This window comes from Triturus cristatus, chromosome 12 (genome assembly GCF_964204655.1).
Source record: "Triturus cristatus chromosome 12, aTriCri1.1, whole genome shotgun sequence".
NCBI lineage: Eukaryota > Metazoa > Chordata > Amphibia > Caudata > Salamandridae > Triturus > Triturus cristatus.
In genome coordinates this window covers 37,583,786-37,606,989 of record NC_140595.1, presented here as the reverse complement: position 1 = coordinate 37,606,989, position 23,204 = coordinate 37,583,786, and the positions used below count along the sequence as shown (strand labels likewise).

The following is a 23,204-nucleotide window of genomic DNA, read 5'->3' as shown; positions in this document are numbered from 1 at the left end:
CAGGGTGGGGGGCAGTTTTGGGCCCATGAGGGTCCCTTTTTGTTACCGGGGCCGCCATTATCGGCCCCCTGTAACAAACTCGCCCAAAAACGGCCTATGCAAACAGCTGGGCCGCACCCCCATCCTCTACCCCAGGGTGGCCGGCCGAGTAGTTTGCCAGCGCCGGTTTCTGTTCCTAGTCCAGCCCTGTCTCTTACATAAACACACTCAAACCTCCAGCATGCGCACTACAGACATACATTTAAAAGCACTTTTTTTTACTTACCTCAGCTGCTAGGGAAAGTCATATCCCAGGTATTTGTACTCCATTTTTTTAATAAACTAATAGCAAATAATGTGATAATACTCACTATTAGTGTAATAAAAAAAGACAATAAACAAGGAGTGAAGCCCCCGCCGATGTCCATAAGGACGACCTGCTTCTGTTCCTGGCACTGTTTGTGCCACTGCTGACACTAGGGGTCGCAAAGGCAGTGCCAGGGGTCGCAGGAGCAACCCCGGCAACCCCTAAATGATGTCCATGTAGCATGCGCTAGCGCATGTGTCTCACTTGCAAGACACTATTGTTAACAAAAAGGGCTTGGAGCCCGCCCATTGCTTACCATTTGTTGGATACAGCGGCACTCTTCTTTGAAGCTTTAATTGGTGAGTGCAGGGAAAACGTCACTTCCGATCCTTTGTGAAGCAGGAACCGATCACAGATTAATTCAACATAGTCCGTGCCCGTCTGCTGCTCCCGACGTGAGTGTGGTGCCATTTCTTCTACCCTCCAGCCCCTTCCTCCCTGCCTGCTGCTCCCTCAATAGTGTTTTTTCCTTCTGTTTTTTTACAGCACATTACAAGCGCCACAACTTTCTGGATTGATCAACTTCCAGTTAAACATTTTTCTTCCAGTTAATTAGATATCCCGGCTTCGCACACACGTTCACAGTTCCCTATCATATTCATACTTTTTCAAAACTAATCACTGAAACGGCATAGCTGGCATTTCAAGTGCTGCAGGAAGCTTTCAAATGCATATATTTAGCAGGCTTCCTAGATTAACACAAAAATATACATCTTTTGCTCGGCTTTACCTTGCAGCTGCTTACCGCTACTTTGTGCGACCACTGTGCTTACTCACTAAAAATGCCTGTTTTTGAGAAACCCATGTTAAATATTGGGCAGTTTCACGAAATTTCTCCCAGTACACACTGGTAGACCACATAGGACTTTGCCTTTTACCATTGTATACTAGATCTGTTAATGAGGAGAAAACTATTTCAGTCAACATAAAAAAAAGGCGCAACATTCTGCATGAAACCCACGAAGGAAGGCCCGGTCTCTTACTAGTACGTGCGTGGCTACTGCATGTTTTATTTTCTTGTTTAGTTTGCCAGCTTCCTTTATTTTTTTTTATTTTTTTTTTTTACTGTTTTCGTTTTATATTTTTGATCTGAAAGGTAATGTACCAAAAACAGTTTTTAGATCTCGCCTAGCTATTGCGATAGCAATCGCTATGCGAGACTTTAGTAAAGGGGCATTTCAAAGTGCTCCCCAAAGTGGATTGCATGACGAGCATGCGCACAATCACGTGCATCGTGCCGCCATGCAATCCACTTTTGGGGAAGCGCTTCAGCCCACTGGCGCCCTCGGCATCATACTTCAGAGGGTCCGCTACCCCGCCTGGAATGCGCTCCCCCACCCCCGCCAAGCGCGCGCGCCACGCTCCGCCGGGCTTGTCTTGTTTTGACTAAGTTACCTTCAACAAATAGGACTCTACTTCCTCTCACTTTTCTCCTACAGCAGTGATGTAGCAGGGGTGCCCAGGGCTCGAAGGCAAGCGACGACTGAGTGAAGCTGCCTGCCTACTTTTTCACCTCTTTTTGCTTTCAACCAAGAAATTACCCCATTAGTTTGTGTGTCGAGTTTACCGCACATTTTAATATATATTCTGCTAAATAAAATAATGTTAAATGCTGCATTAATTGTGGTACAATCAGGTCACCACACGGAAAAGCTGTGCCCCCCCCCCCCCCCCATTTTCAAATGTGTAAAAAGTTGCTGAAACAATGTGTGCGTTTTGTTTTCCGTTTGCAGTTCAAACCACTCTAATACCATCATTATAGGGTCCGGGTACACACCACAGATTCTGTTGTATTACTTTCATCCAGGCTCTCATTGAGACTGTAGCAAGGATAAAATAACCAGCAGCAGCAGGGTGCAGGGTACCTTTCACTCTCTGGACCATTATATGGGTGTTAGATCATTACTTCCAGCCGTAGAGTTGCCTCGCTGTGTATCACAAATCTCCCGCCAGCACTTGCGTGATTGGAGGACACTGGTGGTATTTATTGACCAACGGAAGTCGATTATTCCCCAAATTCTCTGAACACGTTCCGACCCAGTCATTGCTTGCCTCAATATTTTAAGGTCACGTTCCTCACAGAGTTCGAACCTCTCCCGCTTTGGAATATCGGTACACCTACCCAGCCAGTTTCACTTCGCTGTTCGGCACGAAGGAGGTGAGGTGACAGGAGCCCTGGCGAGGCCCCGAACTGGGCCCTAATTCCAACTAATCACGCTGCCGAGAGACAAGGATGAACCCCAAATAAAAGTCGCATTTCACTGAAACGGGGCTGTACGGAAAGTCACTGGAATTATGCGGCAAAGGAGGAACAAATTATGTGGCAGAGCAGCTAACTAAATTATTCAGCACGAAAAAGCTAATTATGCAGCGTAATGCGGCACACTTTCACAGTTGTACTTAATTTACTTTCTAATTTTCACCCATTTTATCACTACCTTAGCAAAGGTTTCACTACATTACTGTCACTTTAACAGTCAAATGCAGTAATAGGCGTATGAAATGTGACCGCCCAGCCCTCAGCAAAGGCCTCCCACTGAGCTTTTACACGTCGCTGCATTTTTAGATGTTCTCATGCATTCAGAAGAATTACACATTTTGACATCTATCACATTATTAACTTTGATACCAACACTATGGGCTGCGTTATGAGCTCTCCTGTAGTGCATGTCAATTCGGTTTGCCTTTTTGAATGTTTCATGACAATATATATTGCTTTTAATGAAAACCCCAGGTTGTGTAATCGCAGCCATTCTGTAGGTCCTGTACCTGCACTTCTGACGGATTCCGCCTCCCCTCCCCTTTAAATTACAATTATTAAGCAGGGATGCAGAAAATGACAAGCACAGCCTATAAGAAATGTTTATTTAGGTATCTGTACCTTTTCAAGGTTGTCTCCACCTTTCTCAGAGGAGAACCCCGAACCCGCTGAAACGCCCACTGTCCGAGTTTCAGTTTCGGTCACATGTAGTTTCTCCCTGATGGTTAAGAGACTAAAATGCTTAGAAAGTAGTGTATTGCGGAGGGGTTAGCATCACACAATCTATATCCTGGAAAAGTGATGCATTGTCTTTATATTTGTTCAATAAACCTGTTTTAGACTTCAAGCAGGTTTCAAAATGGAGGGATTTTTCCTTCAGATGTAGACGGTAACTCCACCTCTGCTCCTCCTGGAGCGACAGTTACCAGGGTCCCAGCAACATCTGGAGGGGAGGGAATTAATAGAGGTGTAATTACACCTCCCCCTTTAGATATTAAAAAATACATGCAAAATCAATCATTCTGCTCTCTATTCCCCTGCTGAGTTCTAATTTCCCTCCATGTGTCATCCAGAGGCTCCGTTATCAGACCGCCTGGTATGAAAAGGGCATGTGTAATGCAGGTTTTAGGTAGTTGGTACATTATTTGTACTGGTGCTTTAACTAAGTCCACTTCGGGCATTGTTAGGGCAAGACAAGTGTGGTGCTGTCATCTTGGCTAGCACTGGCGGGTTTTAATTCTTAGAATGAATGTACATTCCGTTATGCTGTGAGGATTGCACACTCTGTTTCAGTTGAGCCGTGGGCCCTTACGTGTCCTGCACTGCCGTTCTGTTCCTACAGTAAATGACAACAGCCTCTGATCCAGACACTTCTACATTCGTGTATTACGATGTGACAGTGGTGGTGCCTTGACAATTATACCGAAAAACATATTAAGCAATATTAAATAAAATTCAATATAAAAAAAAGAAACATAACAACATAAAAATTAAAAATGTAGTCAAAAACCCTTTCAGAGGGCCACAGGGCAAGCAGGAGCTACTGGGCTAAACCGTGGGGGTCGAGGCATTTCACTTCTGATGTCCCAGGGCTCGACTTACTATGGGTCCCGAGCAACTAGGACAAGTATCCATCCCTTCAGCACTTGATGCCCAGTAGTAGCGTGGGTTATTGTGTTCTGTCCACGTGTCGTCTCCCCCTCTTCTCCTAATGCTGTGTTTGTTTTCTTTCCTAGCTGCCACGGCGTTCCTCTGGGGTCTTTGTGGGATCCTCTTATTCTTCATCGAGTAAGTGGGGATTGGAGGCCTCATCTGTTCACATCTCTCCTCCAATACTTTCTTCCTTGGAGATACCCTGAAAGGAAATCCACAGTGGTTTGTTTGCTTCCCTTCCGATGGTATATTTTAAATTGGAAGGGTTGTATGGCCAAAAAACACTAACACTATGGCATCATTTCCTTTGTTTTGCAACATCCATTCCAATGGGGCGTGATCAGTAAACAGATCAAACTCCTATCCCTTGGGGTGATACCGGAGGGTCTCAATAGCCCATTTGACTACCAATCCCTCTTTCTCGACTATAGCATATTACAGTCTCTTGGAGATAGCTTATGGTTGATATAAACCACAGGTTTGTCAACCCTATGTTCGTTCTCCTGGGAGAGCACTGCTCCTAACCCAAACCCTGAAGCATCTGTTCGTAATGTACATTTTTTAAATAATCAGAGGTACGCAGGAGCGGTTCTGACTTAAGGACATTTTGTAACATTTTAATAGCATTCAAGACACTGGGTGAAGGATTCCTTAACTCCTTGCCGGCTTCTCAGATGTTTTTCAATAGGGCAATCAAGTGAGCGGGCCAGTGGGAAAAGTTTGGAATGAACCTTCAATAGTATCCCACAAAACCCAGGATTGCCCGTAAGCCTTTTTTTTTTCCAGAAAAGGAACCTGTAGGATGGCTGACACTTTCTCTGCTTCGGGCTAAAACAGTCACTTTCTCCAACAAGTACCCCAAATATTTTACTTGTTTTGTTGTTAAATGGCTCTTCATAGGTTCGATCGTAAGCCCTACTGTAGGTGTAGGTGTCCCATATGCTCCTCACATGAATAAATGTGAATAATGAGGTCTACGTATGCCGCTGCATACGCCCCATGAAGTCTTAGTATTGTCTTCATCATCCTTTAGAACATGGCTGTGTTCTATGTAACCCAAAGGGTAAGATAGAAATAAAATAAAAAGCGCCGGGACACTCCAATGGAGTAGCCGTGCGCTATAGAAATCCTAAATAACATAACATAACATAACATAGTAAGCTGATAAGGCCTGCCAGGCTTGGAAGGCCGTTTTTTATTTATTTAGGAAATACTTTTTCCTTTGTGCTTAAGCACTTCAGCAGAGTGCATCTTTTTCAGCTGTCTCCCGTGTGCACTTCTCTTCCCTCCATGTTCCGCCCTCCCACATTCATGTTACTTGCCCCCACCGCCCTCCCTCCCTCATCTGCATTGCTTGCCCAAACCCACATTTCCTCCTTCGTTCTCTGTGTTGTTGCTTGCCTCTACCTGCCCTACTTCCAGTGGCGTGGGGTTTACCGCCCGTGGCAGCATTGAAAAGCGGGTGAGGGAGGGGGGCGGTGCTGGCAGCTTTCCGGAACTGCTGCCCCGCGACAGCCGCAATGTAAAACCAGGCAGGGGGCTGGCAATTGCTGCCCAGCACTGCAGGTAAAAGTGGCAGGAGGCTGCTGCCCCCAAAACTTGTGCTGCCCGGGGTGGGCCGCACCCGTCCCCCTTGCTACGCTACTGTCTTCTTCCTTCCATTATCAGTTTCATTGCTTACTCCCACTCTCCCTCACTCCTCCCACTGTATATGTTGTTGCTTGCCCCCACTCGCCCTCTCTCCCCCCACTGTCTATGTTGTTGCTTTCTGCCACTCGCCCTCCCTCCTCCCACTATGCTGTTGCTTGCCCCAACTTGCCCTCCCTCCTCCCACTGTCTATGTAGTTGCTTGCCCCCACTCGCCCTCCTTCCTTCCATTATCTGTGTCATTGCTTGCCCCTACTCGCCCTACCTCCTTCCACTGTCCATGTTGTTGCTTGCCCCCACTCTCCCTCCCTCCTTCCACAGCCTATGTCGTTGCTTGCCCCCACTCGCCCTCCCTCCTTCCACTGTCCATGTTGTTGCTTGCCCCCACTCTCCCTCCCTCCTTCCACAGCCTATGTCGTTGCTTGCCCCCACTCTCCCTCCTTCCACTATCTATGCCGTTCCTTACCCCACTCGCCCTCCCTCCTTCCACTGTCTATGTTGTTGCTTGCCCCCACTCGCCCTCCCTCCTCCTACTATGTTGTTGCTTGCCCTCACTTGCCCTCCTTCCTTCTATTATCTATGCCATTGCTTGCCCCCACTCGCCCTCCTTCCTTCCACTGACTGTTGTTGCTTTCCCCCACTCGCCCTCCCTCCTCCCACAATGTTGTTGCTTGCTCCCACTTGCCCTTCAGAACTAATCCAGCAAGAGATTGGTACACAACCATCTACATTGAACTAGTTAGGGGATACAGCCTCGACATTCAAGGTGAGAGGATTATCTCTAACATGGAGTGCGGACTACAGGTTTTGTAAATTATTCTTGTGAGCCTTCTAGCTTTGCTCCGGTTTTCACTGTCGGTGTTTGGTGGTGGTACCACTCACGTGGTGTGTTCACCTTCTTTATTTTCGGAATCCGTCACGGTGTGGTGTTTTATATTCTTGACACGGAGTTTGGTGATCACCACATTTAGCTATGTGGGTTTTATGAATTCAGTAGGATACACATCAAGTGCAGTCCTAGTATTGAGGTTTTACTCATGGCGATTGGCTAATCATACACATTATGTTCTACGTTAACCTGCAACTAGGATGGTGCTCCTGTGTTTTAATATGAACAATTCCTTGTTACATTTGTGTGTTAATTATTTTGCGTTCTCCTGTCAAAATTAATATATTGGAAGGTTGGAGTAGCGTATCCCCATACCTCTAGTTTTAAGTTAAATCTGTACAGGGAGGTGGGATATGCAATGCATGTTATTACGGATATATGAACATGTATTCGCAATTGAAGTGTTTTGTTTAAGGGCATCTCAATTTGTGTAAACGTCACTGTGACTTGAACTGGTCACATCTGATTACTGTACAATTATTGTCATATATGTATTTTTCTGCAGCCTTGAAATAGCCCAGAGGGCGAAACGCGCGTCGACTGCTGCTGTTCTGCGTTGTTCTCTGACTATTAAATCTCTGCGACCGGACTTGATTGGAAAGCTTCTTTTTATGCTATTATGACAAAGGACATTTGAACAACTGACTACTGTTTATGTTGCTCAGGTTCTAACTATACCTTTGGATTACAGTTATCATCTTTGGGTGTGCTCAGGTGTATTTTGAATCCATATGTTGCCTTAGGACTTGTCCTAATGTTTTTATACCCTGATGGGTGGGTATTGCCGACACCATTGTAGCACCTCTATATGCGAAATATAAGTCATACATGTTGATGTGCAATTGACTGATTTTGTGGATGTGCAGATTCTTAAGCGAATACCCATGTTTTTGTGATTATTTAGTTGTCCCTGTCCCTGCTCCCAACACTGGCCACGTAATAGCACTTTTTACTCACACCTCCAATGTCCGTGTTGACCATCTAAAATGCCCTACCTTTCTCTGTGTTGCCTCCCGTCCCACCAGCAATAAGAAACAAGCATTTGCAATGCAATTGGTCTCGCATTTACGCGAGTTTAAGCTATTGGCATTGTAAATGACAATGCCTTCTATTCATGTTTTTAAAACGAAAACAAAAATAAAAGGCATTGTTATTTGCAATGTCAATAGCTCAAACTTGCGTGAAAGCGAGACCTATTGCATTGCAAATGCTTGTTATATTAGCGTTATTTTATACAACTGGAAATACGTAAGACTTGCTGAGGCCTTCCTTGTCTAACTGTGTGTTGCTTTTTTGTGCTGTGCTCTTATGGCTTCATGTTACTGTTGAGGGCATCACCCACTGCATTCTGTGCTGTTAATGGGTCCCTCCTCACATGGGCGTGACCTATTGGCTTTGCCAGTGCTTGTTTTAACATGGTCTTCTGTATTTGTTTACTGTAATTATCAGTCTGGGGTCATTATGGTAGCTGTGGAATACATTCTAAAGTGTTTTCTTCTTAGACATACCATAAAGTATGTACTGATGAGGGTAAAACATACCAGCTTTCGGTGATTTTCATAATGTTTGTACTGGCAGGGACATTAAAATACTGGCCATAAATCTGGCCCATTGGTAACCCTACTTGTGGGATGGATGACATAATTTGCTTTAAAAATAAATGCTGTTGGTTTTGTTGTGAAACTTTTGAGAACAGTCCTTCAGATATCGCATTACCATAAACCTCACAATAATGCCACGGAGGGACCACCGGATTTAACATCACCCCATCTGTCAGTCCCTCAACTCTCGAGCAGTGACCACAACAGGATCCAGTTTGTGTCGTATGTACGTATCTTTTTAGAATACATTCTTCTAGTTCGACAATATTTTTCTGCTGCTTCTGGGAACCTGTGTGGTCCATTCTTTGTTGTCCAAAGCAGTCATTCTGAAGTGCTGCGTTGCCTATTTTAGATTTATTTAAGGCAAACTTTGCGTTGGTTAGAAGAACTCATTTTATGACGTATGAGTTGTTTGACATGACTAGCGGTATGATTCGTCTAAAAAATTGTATCCCTTATTGGAATAATTTTTTTTATTAAACTGCTATATTTGTCTTGACTTGTTGGACACTAGGGGGAATTTGTATTTTTTAATTACAGTCTTTTAGCGGCTTTTTGGAATTTTACTTGGGGAATTTGGTTTTGTTTGCTGTAATTTGTTTTTTAGGGGGGGGGGGGGTCTCATGCCATGTGCTAATAGTTTTTTCCTCTCAACCTGGAGCGGTGTCAGTTCGGGGACATTAACATTGTTCGTTTCAGTGCATGGGTGTACTAGAGGGCTAGGTGGCCATTTCTACCCCTCGTGGCCCACTAGCGGTGCCATTTTGGGAAGGCTGTGCTCTGTTCACCCGGTGAGTTAGATCAATACTCCTTATTTAAGGAGCACTGCAATGCGTGCACGCAGAGGGCACACTGCTGGCACTGAAGGCATGCCTAAGGCAAGCCCGTCTGCGCCCGTCTGTACTGCGGCCAGCGCCAGCCATGCTGCCCGCGGGGGTACAGCTGGGGTTCATGGCATCGGGTATATGGAGCAGGGAACGGAGGCAGGGGCGAGGCCTGGCCAGGTTTCAGAGGTGGCAGTTATGTCAATAAATGCCAGTTCTTTGCACAAACATGCCCTCCATATCCTTGATCTTCTGAGTAGTTTAGGGATGGATGGGCTTTTTATGGCTGAAGCCTGGCTCTGCCATTTGGCTGCTCCGGATGAAGCTTTGGCGATCCCGGAGGGTTACTCCCTGGTACATATGGATAGGATCCATAAAGGGGGGGGGGGGCGATGGCTTGTAAGCAGGCACTTCAGTGCTCCACCCTTTAGTTGCCGGAGCTTTTAGGGGCTGAGCACTTGGGGTTTTGCCTTTCAGTCTCTGGTGCAGTTGTCCTTTGCTGGAGCCTTGATTTACCACCCTCCGTGCTATGCGAGCTTTTTTGTTAAATGTCTTGATTCTGCACTGGGTCATTTCGCATCGCAATTTGCATTTCGAAAACTCCAACCATCCATTGGTATCTGCCTTGGTAGATAACATGGCCTCACTTAATCTGTCTCAGCTGTTCTTACTCACTCAGTGGAAAATATTATTGATTTGATTTTTTCCAACTGCCCTTTAGCTGTTAGGTCACCTGAGGAGGTGCCTTGGTCCGACCCCTTCCAAATTCCGGATGAAGGTTTGAAGCCAGTTTCCAACAGGCCAGAGATGGAGGCCAGAAGGCTTTTCGAGCCTGGAACAAAGTTAAGGCCAGCGACTTGTCGGTGTTTCTGGCTAGGATGACCCCCCCTCTCACGAATGAGAGACTCGAGTGTTGATGTTGTTATCAGCTGGCTGGGAATGGCCTCACGTGTTTTGGCTCCTTGTCAGAGGAAAAAGGTGAAGAGGGGTGGTGCCTCAGCCACCTGGTTCTCTACCTCCCTTGCCACTGAAAGGAGAGCCTGCAAGAAATTAGAGAGGGAATGGAGCAAGGGCTAGTCACAGGACAGTGGGACCAGATACAAGAAGGCTTTGAGCTTCTATCACGCCTCTATAAGTGCTGTGTCTTTCAGATCGCAAATTCTTTTTTTTTGCCTGTAATAGGGCGATTGTTCCCTTTCAGGAAAGGTGTTATGGGCTGGCGGATTTCTTAGAGGACCAGGTCGCTAATATTCAAAGGAGCCTTCTCACTTTGGTGGCAGAGTCACCCTCTGTAAGGCCAGCTGATAAAGACAGTAGTTTTCCTCAGTTCAAGGCAATTTCTCTTGCACAGTCTACATCTGAAAATTTAAATTGCAAATCTGGCTCACCCCTGGACCCTTATCCTCCTGCGATGTTATTTTGGCAGTGGCGGTCGTTAACCTGGTGATAAATAAGGTTATCAACCTTTCGCCTTTCGGCGCTGTGCTGGCTGTCTGGAAGCTGGCGAAGGGTGTTCCTTTGCTCAAGAAATCCTTGCTAGACCCCAAGATATTTATTAACTTCAGGCCCATTTCTGTGTTTCTGGCTCTTTCCTAGACGCTGGAAATATTGGTTAACTCTCAATTATCTGAATATCTGGAGAAGGGCAAGTTTTTGCATCCTAGTTACTCAGGGTTTCGGCCTCGCCATAGCATGGAGACAGTGTTGTTAGAGGTATCAGACAAGATGTCCCTGGATCAAGATAAAAACACTGCACTTATTTCTCTGCATCTCTCAGCAGCTGTCGATACTGCCCCACATGCTATCCCTCTTACAGTGCCTGGCCAACCTTGGGGGTGCAGGCACAGTGTGGGACTGGGTAAAATTGCTCTTGATTCCAGATGGCAGTCAGTCTGGTTGGCGCCCCTTTATCTGCCATCAATTCTTTTAAGTGGGGGGAACCTCCGGGTTTTCTCGTTGAGCCCTACTCTATTTAGCATTTTTATGTCCCCTTTGGAGTAATTGGTGGAGTTTATTGGGTGTGAAGTAATTTCTTACTCAGATGATACTCAGCTGTTCCTCTACTTTGATAGCGTGTCCACCTCTGTGGAGCTTTCATTTAAAGCCTGCTTGCATGCTGTTTTCAATTGGATGCTTAGGAGGCAGTGTAAATGCAACTCAAGATGGTAATTCTATATTTTTTTTTTGTGGCTCCAATCAAGACAATTGGTGAGACGCGGGCTGGCCTTCTTTGCCGACTCCTTCACCCCATCTGCAGTGTCAGAAAACTTGGGAGTCAAATTTGACAGTCCACTTTCTTTCCAATCACAAGTCTCGGCAATGGTTGGCACCTGTTTTAGGCTACACCAATACTCTCTATCTTGGGGTGCCTGGATCATTGCTTGGACGGCTTTAGGTTGTCCACAGTGCCGCTGCCTGACTTGTCTTGAAACTTCCAAAGTTAACAATGAATTCCCCTTTTTTAAGATCTCTGCACTGGTTGCTCATCAGATGCGGGTCCTTCTTAAATCTCTTGCTGTGGTCCATCGAGCACTTTGTTTGGCCAGCCCTAGCTATCTCGCTGACAGATGTTTATCCTATTGTCCTGTAAGATCTCTGCGCTCAGCTTTGCAGCCTTGGTGGTAGTGCCATAAATCAGGCGCATAAAGAAGGGAGGCAGATTCTTCAGGTTCCTGGCTACCAAGGCATGGAATTGCCTTCCCCTGGTACTATGGACTCTGGCATCGGAGGAAGTCTTACATAGGAGACAGACTGGATGGCTTTTCTCTGTTGTTTAGGTGTAGGCTTGTGAATACTTTTTCTTGTTTCCTGGGCTGTACACGCAGTCCTTTGCGCCCGGGCACTATTTCAAGTAACTGCCCGCTCTAGAAAAGTGTCCATTCATTCATGATTAGTCAAACTACAGTAAATCAGTGGGGGTGGTGTGAATGTATGAAATTGAGTACTGAATTATAGCTTAGAAAGCCAGTGAGATGGTTTGAGATGCAATGAAGCCCAACCAATGAGCAGCCACACCCTTGGTGTTCTGTAGAGCATGGCTTATCGGGGGTTGCCACCCACTCCACTTTAGAGCATGTGGAACTTTTAATTTTGAGAAATATTCAGTAAAATTCTAGACATTTGTGGATCGCCTGTCTTCACAGACAGCATGGTGGGGAACTGACACAGCTGACCAGGCATTACTTAGTAGTGATACGATCAGTAGTTCAGCACACAACTTTTGTAACTTCAACCAACAAAATACTTCCTTCAACGTCTCTTCCCAGCTATACAGTCACAAATATGAGCATCATAAAAACAGTATGTATAGTACGCTCACCCCAAAGGAACCATCTAGCGCAGAGAAAAAACTGTTGTCTCTACCCATCATTAACAATCGACAACAAAAGGCATTCCAGAATGCTGCTTTGTTAGTTGACGCCTGCTCTGGTTTTGAGACCTATTGTGACATCATTCACTGGATGGCCCCCTTTAAACGTAAAGATTCCATCTGTCGGGGATGTGGCTTGATCTTCTGCACAGGAAAACTAGATTGGTGCAGGTGTGTAAATGTGTTACACTAATCACTCCACAAAAATACTTTATAACAGGAGTCCACAGATGCCAGGATCCATGCTAGAATTCAGGATATTGGATTGAAAACCTTTCCATACCATAAATCTTTATAGCAATAATTGAGGTGGTCAATGGTTATCCCAAACCTCTGGCATGATCCTGGCCTTCCTGGTATGTTACATATGTCGGGTGTATGAATAGAAGGAAATAATGTTTCTCATGTCTTATATGTAGCGCATTCTAGGCAGTCCATGCTGATTGGGCCAATCATGCCCTTGTTGACATGATAAATGGATGCTGTCCACTATTGTTTATAGGTTGTATGAAATATGGTCTTCCTGTTTAAAGAGAACAGTCTTTCATTTGTGCCTCACACTTGGCTAAACAAACTCACCTTGGTTACCCAAGCAAGCTGGAATACAGTACAAACTATCTGCTCCTTCTTACCGTCTCGCTGCTTACGTCTATAGGGACCAAATAGGGTGTCGGAGCAAGGACTCCCTCCTCTTCCACACACCTGTGTTGAACACTTCGAAGCAATTCTACTCTATCTAGCACTGCTATTAGGTTGTATCACTCACTCCCCTCACCTTGCAGAAGCTGTTGAAAATCCACATGTTCTTGCTCTACCTGGACTGATTGTAACCAGAAGAAATCTGTTTGACCTTTTTCTTCTTTTCATAAGGACTGCTCCTTACTACTTTCATTGTTTTAAGAAATATAGTTGTTCCTTGTATGTCCCTTGTTGTTTGTAAAGCATGTATACACCAGCTGTTTATGGCTGCAGTATAGAAAACTGTCAATAAATAAATGTAAAAAGTGGTGTAAAAGTAACTTTTTCTCTTTGTCTGTTTTGAAATAGATACTACCCCATCTGCGAACGTCACACAATTCATGGCAGTGTTTCACGAAATTGAAAACATTGATAATGCAACAGCAGAAGACAGACCTCAGTGCCCGGAAGCTCCACCCAATTTAGGTAAGGAGGCGTGTTTGAGTGTACAGTTTAGGTTAGGACATGCAAGCGATTTAACTGCCGCTTTTTTCATTTACTGTGGTGTCCACAATGACAAGTCCCTGCCTCATAATCCTTGATATTCCAAACATGACTCCGCTTTGCTTACCAGAAAAGAGTCAAGGCACTAACTTTACTTTTTATTAATGGAAATGCCAATCGCTCTGGTAAGGGGAGAGGAGAGAATGGAGACCCCACTGTAGGAGGACTCTGACAGCAGTGCGTCCATCCTGAAGAACTCTTAGTGGACGACGGGCTGGATGGCGTGGCACTGGTCTTAGCCCATCTTTACCAGGCACGAGGCCCAGAAGATGGAGAACAGCCTGAAAATTCCACAGCTGATGATTGCTTTTTAGGTAGCAAATGGTTGATGTACTCTGGGTCATCATTGCTACGGCCACCTACCACACATCGAGGTGTGAAATCGAGGGCAACAGGTTCGAGTAAGTTCCACAGCCTAGGGGGTGGGCTCTTTTTTTTAATTTAACCCACAGTTATGCCAAACCCATGCATTGATTGCCTTATAGCCTGCTGCCGAGGGCTACACCAAGTATTAAATACCCTGAAGAGTGCGGCTTGGGTCTATAACGAGGGAGCGGACCTTTAACAACTGGCATAGACTGAGTTAAAAGGGCTATAAGACTCTTAGAATACTCCACACATTCAGGGTAGAATGTTCTGAATTAGAAAGGGAGAAACAGGAAGAAAAACATTGGACTGTGGGAGCTCCGGGCATCTACCAGCCATTATAAACCCTGAGTAACTCCATTGTCTTCAACGGAGCTCTCAGCATTCCAGTGTTCTAATATGTCGTGTCCCCCAAGGGGCCGTGGGAGAGTTACTGCTGATATGTGTTTCTCCAAGTGAGAACCTCCGCTTTCCAGGCAGCTGTGGCTTAGTGAAGTCAGCAGTATTATGCGAGGATGTGTGGGTGTAGAGTCGCATAGAAAAAGTTCAGAGGATAGCAGTGGCATCACATAACCACTGAGCTCTTTGTCGCATAAACGGGGTGAACCCTTGGACCACCCTCCGCACCTGAACACCCTCTTATCCTGGGGACCTATTCGCTCCCCGTTCCTGCAGGTCGCTTGATAAACTGAGATAAGATGTTTCAGGTGCAGCGCCAGGTGTACCGAGAGGAAAGCCAAGGTAGCAACTGGCACTGCTGCCCTCCCCATATTGCCATCCCTGTACGGTAACTAGGTGATGTAAAAGAAACTGGCTTATCCTCGCACTGTAAAGCTACTGCCACCTTTTTTGGTAGATCAAACCAGTTACAAGTAAATCCGACAGACGAAAAGCTTTGGTTGTTTCAAATAAAGCAAAAAACTGCTATCCCTGAGAAGTGGTGAGCTGTTTCCTTTTAGACGAGAAGCCCCAGGAGGTCCTGCCTCCTGCATCTTTCAATGTGAGGCTGTATGTGTTCAGTAGGAAGATGTCCGACACCTTGTCCGTCCGTCCGTCTGGCTCTGGTTGTTTAGGACGATTGTGCCGTGTTGTTCTGTGGTCTTTAGATTGAAAGATGTGTGGAGTTATGTACTCTGTGGGAGAGGATATACGTGTGTGTGCATGCACATATGTGTGCCCGTGTATGCATGTTGTTTGTGCAGGCACTCAGTACCCACCATCAGTGAGTGTGATTTAATGGGATGGAGTGAATCTAAAGCTGCAATATTTATTCTGTCATGCCTAGCAAGAATGGAGCAGGTGACTGAGCTATAATCACATTCCACTCCAGCTGTGGTGTCTTGTACATGTTGTAACATGAGTTATTATAAAAGAAGAAGCTGATCTAGAAGTGCTCTGTCCTGCTAGGTTCTCGGTGCTGACTAAGGATCTTGCATCATGCCGGATCCTGTTCTGTTTAAACTTTCTTAAATGAGGGAGAGTATATAAAAGTGATCAGCCTCCAAAGTTCAGAATCTATTGGCAAATTCTGATTCTATCCGGTAAGTCTAGCATGTGGCCTGGAGAACTAGCCATGAAATGTTTAACTACCAAAAGCTGCCGTGAATTTTCTCACAGACCTCAGTCATTTGATTTCCCCGTCCTCTGATATTACTCAACAATAGCCCGTAACTATGTTTTGAAGAGGTTTCTGGGGGCTAAACAGAGGCGGACAGTACTTGGAATCAATTCCACATAGGACCAGAGTCTGACCACCCACACAGTTCACTGGTAAGTAAGTACCATGGAACTTGGCAGACGGTTGTCCAAGTTCTGACCAGGAATATGGAAAAGGAGCAAAGGCCTTCCTTTAGAAATGGGAAGTGATGTTGATCATCGAGCCTGGACACCTGAGCTCTAATACCAGCTTAAGCAGAGGATTAAAAAAAATGGCCAAGTGGTTTTTCTCAGTGCCACTCGTTTTCAGCTGTTTGTAGGGCAGTTTAACTGTAGACCGTGTTGGGAAACCCAGCTCTTAATAGTTTTAAGACAGTTGTTCAGATGTTTAACATCACAAATGTCCTGTTGACCCCAGCATGCCCCTGCAATGTCTTTCCAACATGTCCAAATGTAATTTTTAAAAACAGCATCTGTCCCTTTAAGAGGAATTCTGAGCATGTGAATGCAGGTTTACTGTCCCTATGAGGCATCCATCTATATAACGAAAGCCATTCATAGAGGGTCGCACAATTCAGTCTGCCGCGTTAATATTCATAAGGCAGTTTTGAGACTCTACGAGTATACATTTGTGAAATAACGGATTAGTATGTGTCATATCACAATATGAGTAGCAGCTCACAAGCCAGTCAGTGTACAATTTACACATACTGATTTGTATACTGCCCTTAGTGCCTTGGGTCTGTATCTTAAACACCAGGATGGCTTAAAAGAATCTTAAAAAGATGGACAAAAACACGTTTTGGCAAAGTGGACAGTAGTTTTGTTGGGTGAATGTGCACATGTAATATGGTACAGTACGTCTTTGCTTTAGCACACATGTGCTTAAGCAAATGTTGCCACTCACGGTTGCAAGAGAGCCACAGGCTGAAGCGGGCCGACCCATTCACCTATGATGTATGCTGTAATGGGCGGAAGCAAAATATGATTTACTGCTGAACAGGCCAATGGGTGAAGAGGGCTGGCGCAAAGCCCCTCTGCATATGTGTTTTTAGGTCTCGCCTGACCCAGCGCATGCGCTGGTCTGGCGAGACTTATTGAGAGGGCGCCAAAAAGTGCTACCAGGCCAGCCTAGAGCTACAGTGCATGTGCGCGGGCACGCGCGCCGCGCTTTACCGCAAATACTTTCACTTTCGCGGCCGCTTTGATGTTTGATCGCGATCACTTTCGCGGCCGCACGGCCGCTTGGCATAGCCAATAGGTCTCACTTTTGGGACCTTATAAGTATTTAGTTATGCAACTGTTGCATGGCTAAACACTTATAAGGTCCCAAAGGCGAGACCTATTGGCTATGCCAATGCTTGTTTATTTAGGAATTGTGAGGATTAGATGAGACTGGTAATGTAGGTAGATATTGCTCTAGCCCATATAGAGGGCACAGAGATCTGGTTCAGGACTAGTAAGCCTAGACATACAGAAAGGCAAAGACGAGAGGAACGGTCAAGAAATAGGAGGGTGCGTTAGCATTATGATGGAAGTTGTTCGCACCAGGCAGCGTGACCCTCATACCTGTGCCAACCATATGAAGTTGTTTGGATTGTTCTAATATTTACAGTTCAATTAATCATACAGGGACAATGAATCTGAGTCGCTCAGCCAGGAATTATTATTTTACTTTCGTCATGTTATTACACACTGACCACCCTTTCCAAGTAGGAAAACAATTATGAGATGTGGAAATATATTTGTACTAAAAGAATACACACACCGTTAAAAAAAAAAAAAAAGCTTTCTGCACTAAAGTGACGAGCACTGCAAATGCAAGAGGGCTGGATTGTATTTTGAGTGATGGCTAAAATGTAAAAGCCTGCTGAAGTGGAAAAACAAAAATGATACAGTTGCTTTCTTTACAATGCATCCGAGACGCAGAATTAATGTGTGGTTCAGTGCACGTTTGAGATGTAAAATAGTCCATCATACAATACAATGCAAGCACTCCATAGGGGGTGGAATGATACACCAAGCAGCCAGTAGCATCAAGTAAGAAAGTATTGCAGCCCAGTGGATTAACGCATTAGTTGCAGAGATCTGTGTGCCACCTGTAGGTACCTGATGACATCAGTGTCTGGTGGCTCGGTGGTAAATTCATCCCCTGCATTGATCTGTGTTTAACTTCATGGTCTCAGGATCGAGGCCCAGCTGGAGAACATTGTTGGTTATCTTTCTATAAAAATGACTCTAAGCATCTCTTATCTGTCAGTAGCACCAGGAAACCAATGGCGAATGAATATTTTACCGATATGTATAATACCTTATTAAATATCTAGGTATTGCTTTGTTCACTCACCCTCCCAACCTTGAGGAGCTGATAAAATGGTTGCCAGTGGCTCTCGTTCTATAGAGCACATTAATGTTCGTGGTAAAAGCTGACTGCATTATTTGCTGGGCAAACTGTTATTTCTTGATTTGCCACTAGCACCTCTAAAGAATATATCGCGTGGTGCACTATGATGCTAATATAAAGCCCCGACAAATTTAAAGACCCCCCCACTGCAAAAAATGGCTGTGAACCCACCCAGATAACCTTGTGTAAAGTGGGCCATCGCTGACCACAACATTTTGGTTAATCCAGGAGGCAGATGCGAGGGGTCTTCGACAACCCTTGTCTGTCCTTGGTGCTATTTCCTGGATAAGCTAACAAGAGGTTCACTTTTTGTATAGTGCTTGCTACTGCAGGTTTATCCATCTTGTGGCACTATAAACAACATTCATTGCATTTAACTTGTTTTACAACCTCCAGAAAGATGAAGGCTAATACGACCATGTTGAATTTCAAGCTTGTGCCTTGCAGGTCACTTCAGACCTCAGAAGGAAGCAAGGACCAGGAAATGGAGACTCCCTCTCAAGGGATTCATTGAAGATTAATTGATCCTCTCGCATTGCCGGCCACGAATGTATTTGGTCAACAGAGGCCTGAGGGATAAGCAAACAAATAAGGCTCTGGTCAGGTAGGCACAGCAGAATCTCAGTCTGATGTTACCACGAGAGTGCTTGGAGACATGACCAGGAGCAGCCGGATGGAGTCGGACAGTTTTATAAGATAGACACAAAAGGCTGGTGCTAAATGAAGGCCATAGTAGCAACTGCCTTACAACACAGAAATCCTTGGAAAAAAGAAGCATTGGCAAAGCCAAAATGACTGGTGGTACCTGCCAGCCATTTGGTTTTGTCGATGCTTCTTTTTTTTGTCATGGTTTTTGCAAACTTTATTGTTGGTGAAGCTTGGCCCTTGTCAATCTAAATGTGAATGTCCATTGGCTAACTACAAAACTATTTTTGATCTCACAAACACAAATTGCCATAGTAGTTCCTAGCGCTTTGTGTGGCTGGGTGCTTTGTGAAAGGGCTCTGTGCTGTGACTTTAGCCATTGGCTGGAGGGGGCTCACCCATAGCCCTATGACATACGCAGTGGTGGACGGAATTAAAATGGGAATGACGCAACAGACTATTGTATGAAGAGGCCTGGCTGAAAGTCCCTGTAAGTACGAATGTCCTAATTAGAAGTTTAGTCAAATCAACGCCAGATCTAACAAGCATTGGCATAGCCAATAGGTCTCGCCTTTGGGACCTTATAAGTGTTTAGATATCCGGCACAATATCCTTGGTGCAACAACATCAACTTTTGCATGGCCTAAACACTTATAAGGTCCCAAAGGTGAGACCTATTGGCTATGCCAATGCTTGTTTTGCTTGGAACAGTGGGACGAATGGATGTCCTGCACCACCAAGAGCAGCCAGTACATGGTAATAGCGCGTCACGTCAGGATAATAAGTAGCCATTCCCCTCCCCCCGAAGTGTCTTTTGTAAAGCCAAACAGATAGATGGGCCTTTTTACCACTCTAAATATTTGTGCATGAATGTTTCCCACAAGAGGTAGTCATTTGACAACAAATGAAGGTCAGTTTCACTCCCTTACCTTCAAGCTCGGACTCCGCAATGACTGGCACTCCCCTTTCATGGGTTCATTTGATGTTAACCAAAAATGTACCCCTTAGTACCCGCTATAAAGCCCTAAACATGATGATATGCTGTGTGAGGGTATTTTAAGCACTAACGAGCACATGATTCACTTGGACACAAAGAAAATCTATACCTTATTTACCTCTCATGCCGAATGTAAGAGAACAGGACTGAACTGCTGCCTACAGTCAGTACTATATTAAGGCTATGGGAGGCTTCAGCCTTGCATCGTCGACACAAATGGCCACAAGAGGTAGACTGCTACAAATGAACTTGTTGCTTAGAGAAAGAGAGGATGGCACTGGTGTTCTGAAAATCCCTGCACGGCAACAGCTGCTGCTTAATACTGCATTGTTATGTTACGGGGATTTATGTTACGGGGATTTATATAGCTCGCGATTACCCAAGGGTGTCCTGGCGCTACCCATTATTCCTAAAGGAGGGGACAAAAGCTTTCACACTACCTATTAAACAACCAGGTCTTCAGGATTCCTGAAGGCCGGAAGATCAGGGCACATTCTAAGATAGGGCGGAAGGGCGTTCCATGCCTTGGTGGCTCGCAAAATGAAGCTTCTTCCGCCCCAGGAAGCCTTCCTTATCCGTGGTACTATTGCCAACCTGGCTTCCATGGACCGTAAAGTCCTTTTAGGATGATACCATTGGATGTTTTGTTTCAGGAACTCCGGGCCCATGCCCTGAAGTGCCTTAAACACAATACAAAGGGCTTTAAAACAGACCCGCTTCCTCACAGGAAGCCAGTGCAGTTTGCTAATTTCTTTGGAAATAGGCGCAAACTTAGCTGTACCTGACAGTAGCCTAGCTGCCGCATTTTGAAGCGTTTGCAGTCTATTCATATGGCATTCCTGTAGGCTCAAATATAGACCATTACAATAATCAATCTTGGCCATCACGAGAGAAGTAACAGCTGTACGTTGACTCTCAGGCGGTAAGAAGGGGAGGATCTTTTTGATCATCCTAAGGATAAAAAAGGTTGCCGATGCGATAGAATTAATCTGGTCACCAAAATTAAGCTTGGCATCTATCAAGATTCCTAAGTTTTTTAATGTTCTTTTTAGACGGTGTGGGAAGAGAATCGAGCATGGTAGGCCATAAATTAGGAGTCCAGAAGTTTACATCATTCCCAAACAGGATGACCTCTGTTTTACCTGAATTCAATTTAAGGCAGTTGCAAGACATCCACGTTCCCACCGCTTCCATGCTATCATGGAATTGTTTCCCAACTTCCAAATCCTGACCTGGCTGTAGTGACACAACAATCTGTGTATCATCGGCATAGGAGGTCAGTTTAAAACTAAATGAACTAATCAGTGAGCCAAGAGAGGAAACGTAAACATTAAAAAGTAGGGGACTAAGAGACGACCCCTGAGGCACTCCACAAGGCAAGGAGAAAGGCTTAGAGTGAAAATTGACCAATGCTACTGTCTGTGAACGATCTGATAAAAAGGACTTTAAAAGCAGCCAGGCTTTCCCTTGAATACCACAATCTGACAGACGGTCCATCAATAAGCCATGGTGGACCGTATCGAAAGCTGCCAACAAGTCCAGCAAAACCAAGGCAGCCTTCCCTCCCCCATCTAAGGCCTCCCTAATCTCTTCTGTTGATTTTATAAGTGCTGACTCCGTGCTGTGACCCTCTCTAAAACCGTATTGCGTGGGGTCCAGCACTTTGTCATCCCGTAGAAAGGCACTTAGTTGCCTATTCATTTCCTTCTCCAGCATTTTAGCTGGAAAAGGAAGGGGAGAAATCGGGCGAAAGTTATTAGGGTCCTTACAGTCAAGATTCGACTTTTTTTAGTAATGGTAACACTGAAGCCATTTTCCACATTTTTGGGAAGAGCCCGGAGTCAAAAATGCTGTTAAAAAGAGGGGTGAGGTCTGGAGCTATCGGGTTTGGGGCAGACTTAACTACTGCGACCGGACATGGATCAAAAGGCAAGCCAGATCTCACTGTCAAAAGGAGTTTAATAGTGTCAGTTGAGGAAATATCATAAAATGTATTAAAAACCCGGAGGGAATCCTTTAAAAGTTCTACTCCCTCCTGACGGGGAATATGATCTACATTACTACAATTGAACGCGGAGAAAAATTTAACCCTTGTATAATGCCAAACTCTGTTTGTATCTTCTTCTGTCTGCCTCCTCATATTTCGTTCTCCAACTGCGTTCTAGAGATTTACAAATAAGTTTCTGGGTTTTCAGTTCTTCAGTGTACCAGGGGGCATTAGGATGCAATCTTTTAGGAGTACACAGTTTTTTGGGGGCTAATTTCTCACAAGCTGCTGCTAACCAATTCGTATAAAAGGATGTTGCCTCCTCTGCCCCCGTGGGACGCAACGTTGCTTCCAATTCTACCTCTAGATCTTTCCCCTTAATTTTATTCCAAGATCTACTCTCGTATTGTCTCTTGGAGTCCCCCTTGTTGAACCCATAATTTGGACAGGTGAGTTCGAAACACACAGCGTAATGATCAGTCCATGTAAGAGGAAGCACGCCTGAAAATATCAACTGAGGACCATTAGAGAAAATGCCATCCAACGTGTGGCCTGCTAAGTGAGTAGGCTTAATCACTCATTGTTCTAGCTGAGGCTGGTAATAAAATTCAACTATTTGGTTGAGCGTATCCTGCATACGGTTTTTAGTTTTTGACAGTAACGAGATCATGTGCTGCAGGGCCGGTAATTGATTGCTGGTGATGACGTCCTTGTTGTACAATTATAAGCAGACGGATTCTTGGCAGCAGTCAGATCGGGTACAGAAGATGCTGCTGGGCGGAGTCCCCTCAGACTAAGCCCGCCTTAACAGTTTAGTTTACGCAACCTCACCCATACCATGATTAAAGGCACACGCAGCGTCTTCTGACCGCATCAAGCAGTGAATACTGGCTGACCGAGGCTGGTATGGTAAAAGCGACTGCCAGCTTCGCTACGGGCCTGGTGCCCGCCGATTAACCGGAGCCTGGGGACATGCAAATACCAAAACACTGTGTCAGTAAAGATGCACAATTTAAGGGGCGATGAACAGCTAACCAATGATTTTCAGCCAATCCTAAACAGAGGCATAATTTCTGAGATCACCCAGCCTATAAGCAGCTAAGAGGAGTTTCTCCAGCCAATCCCATGGCAACAGTTCATTCAACCATTCGAAGGTAACCACCCTTTTAATCTTTTAAAGGAATATGTATTCACCAACCTGATTGGTCAGTGTCAGTAGCTGTGTTTGCTTGCCATAATTTAAAGGATATAATACATTCGTGAGAGGCGTGATTACGGCTAGTGGAGTTAGGTTTGTAAAGACCGGAGACCCCTTAA

At 45.1% G+C, this 23,204-nt stretch overlaps 1 protein-coding gene across 5 annotated transcripts in view; it reads left to right on the top strand.

The window, feature by feature from the left end:
• The window catches only part of LOC146772341 (beta-1,4-galactosyltransferase 1-like), a 298,282-nt gene that overhangs the window by 136,786 nt on the left and 138,292 nt on the right, over positions 1–23,204 (top strand). For all 5 annotated transcript variants that reach the window (XM_085637912.1, XM_085637911.1, XM_085637908.1 and 2 more), the window contains one exon: positions 13,638–13,754. In XM_085637912.1, coding sequence (XP_085494038.1) covers positions 13,638–13,754 — 117 coding nt within the window. The remainder of the gene's footprint in view (positions 1–13,637; positions 13,755–23,204) is intronic.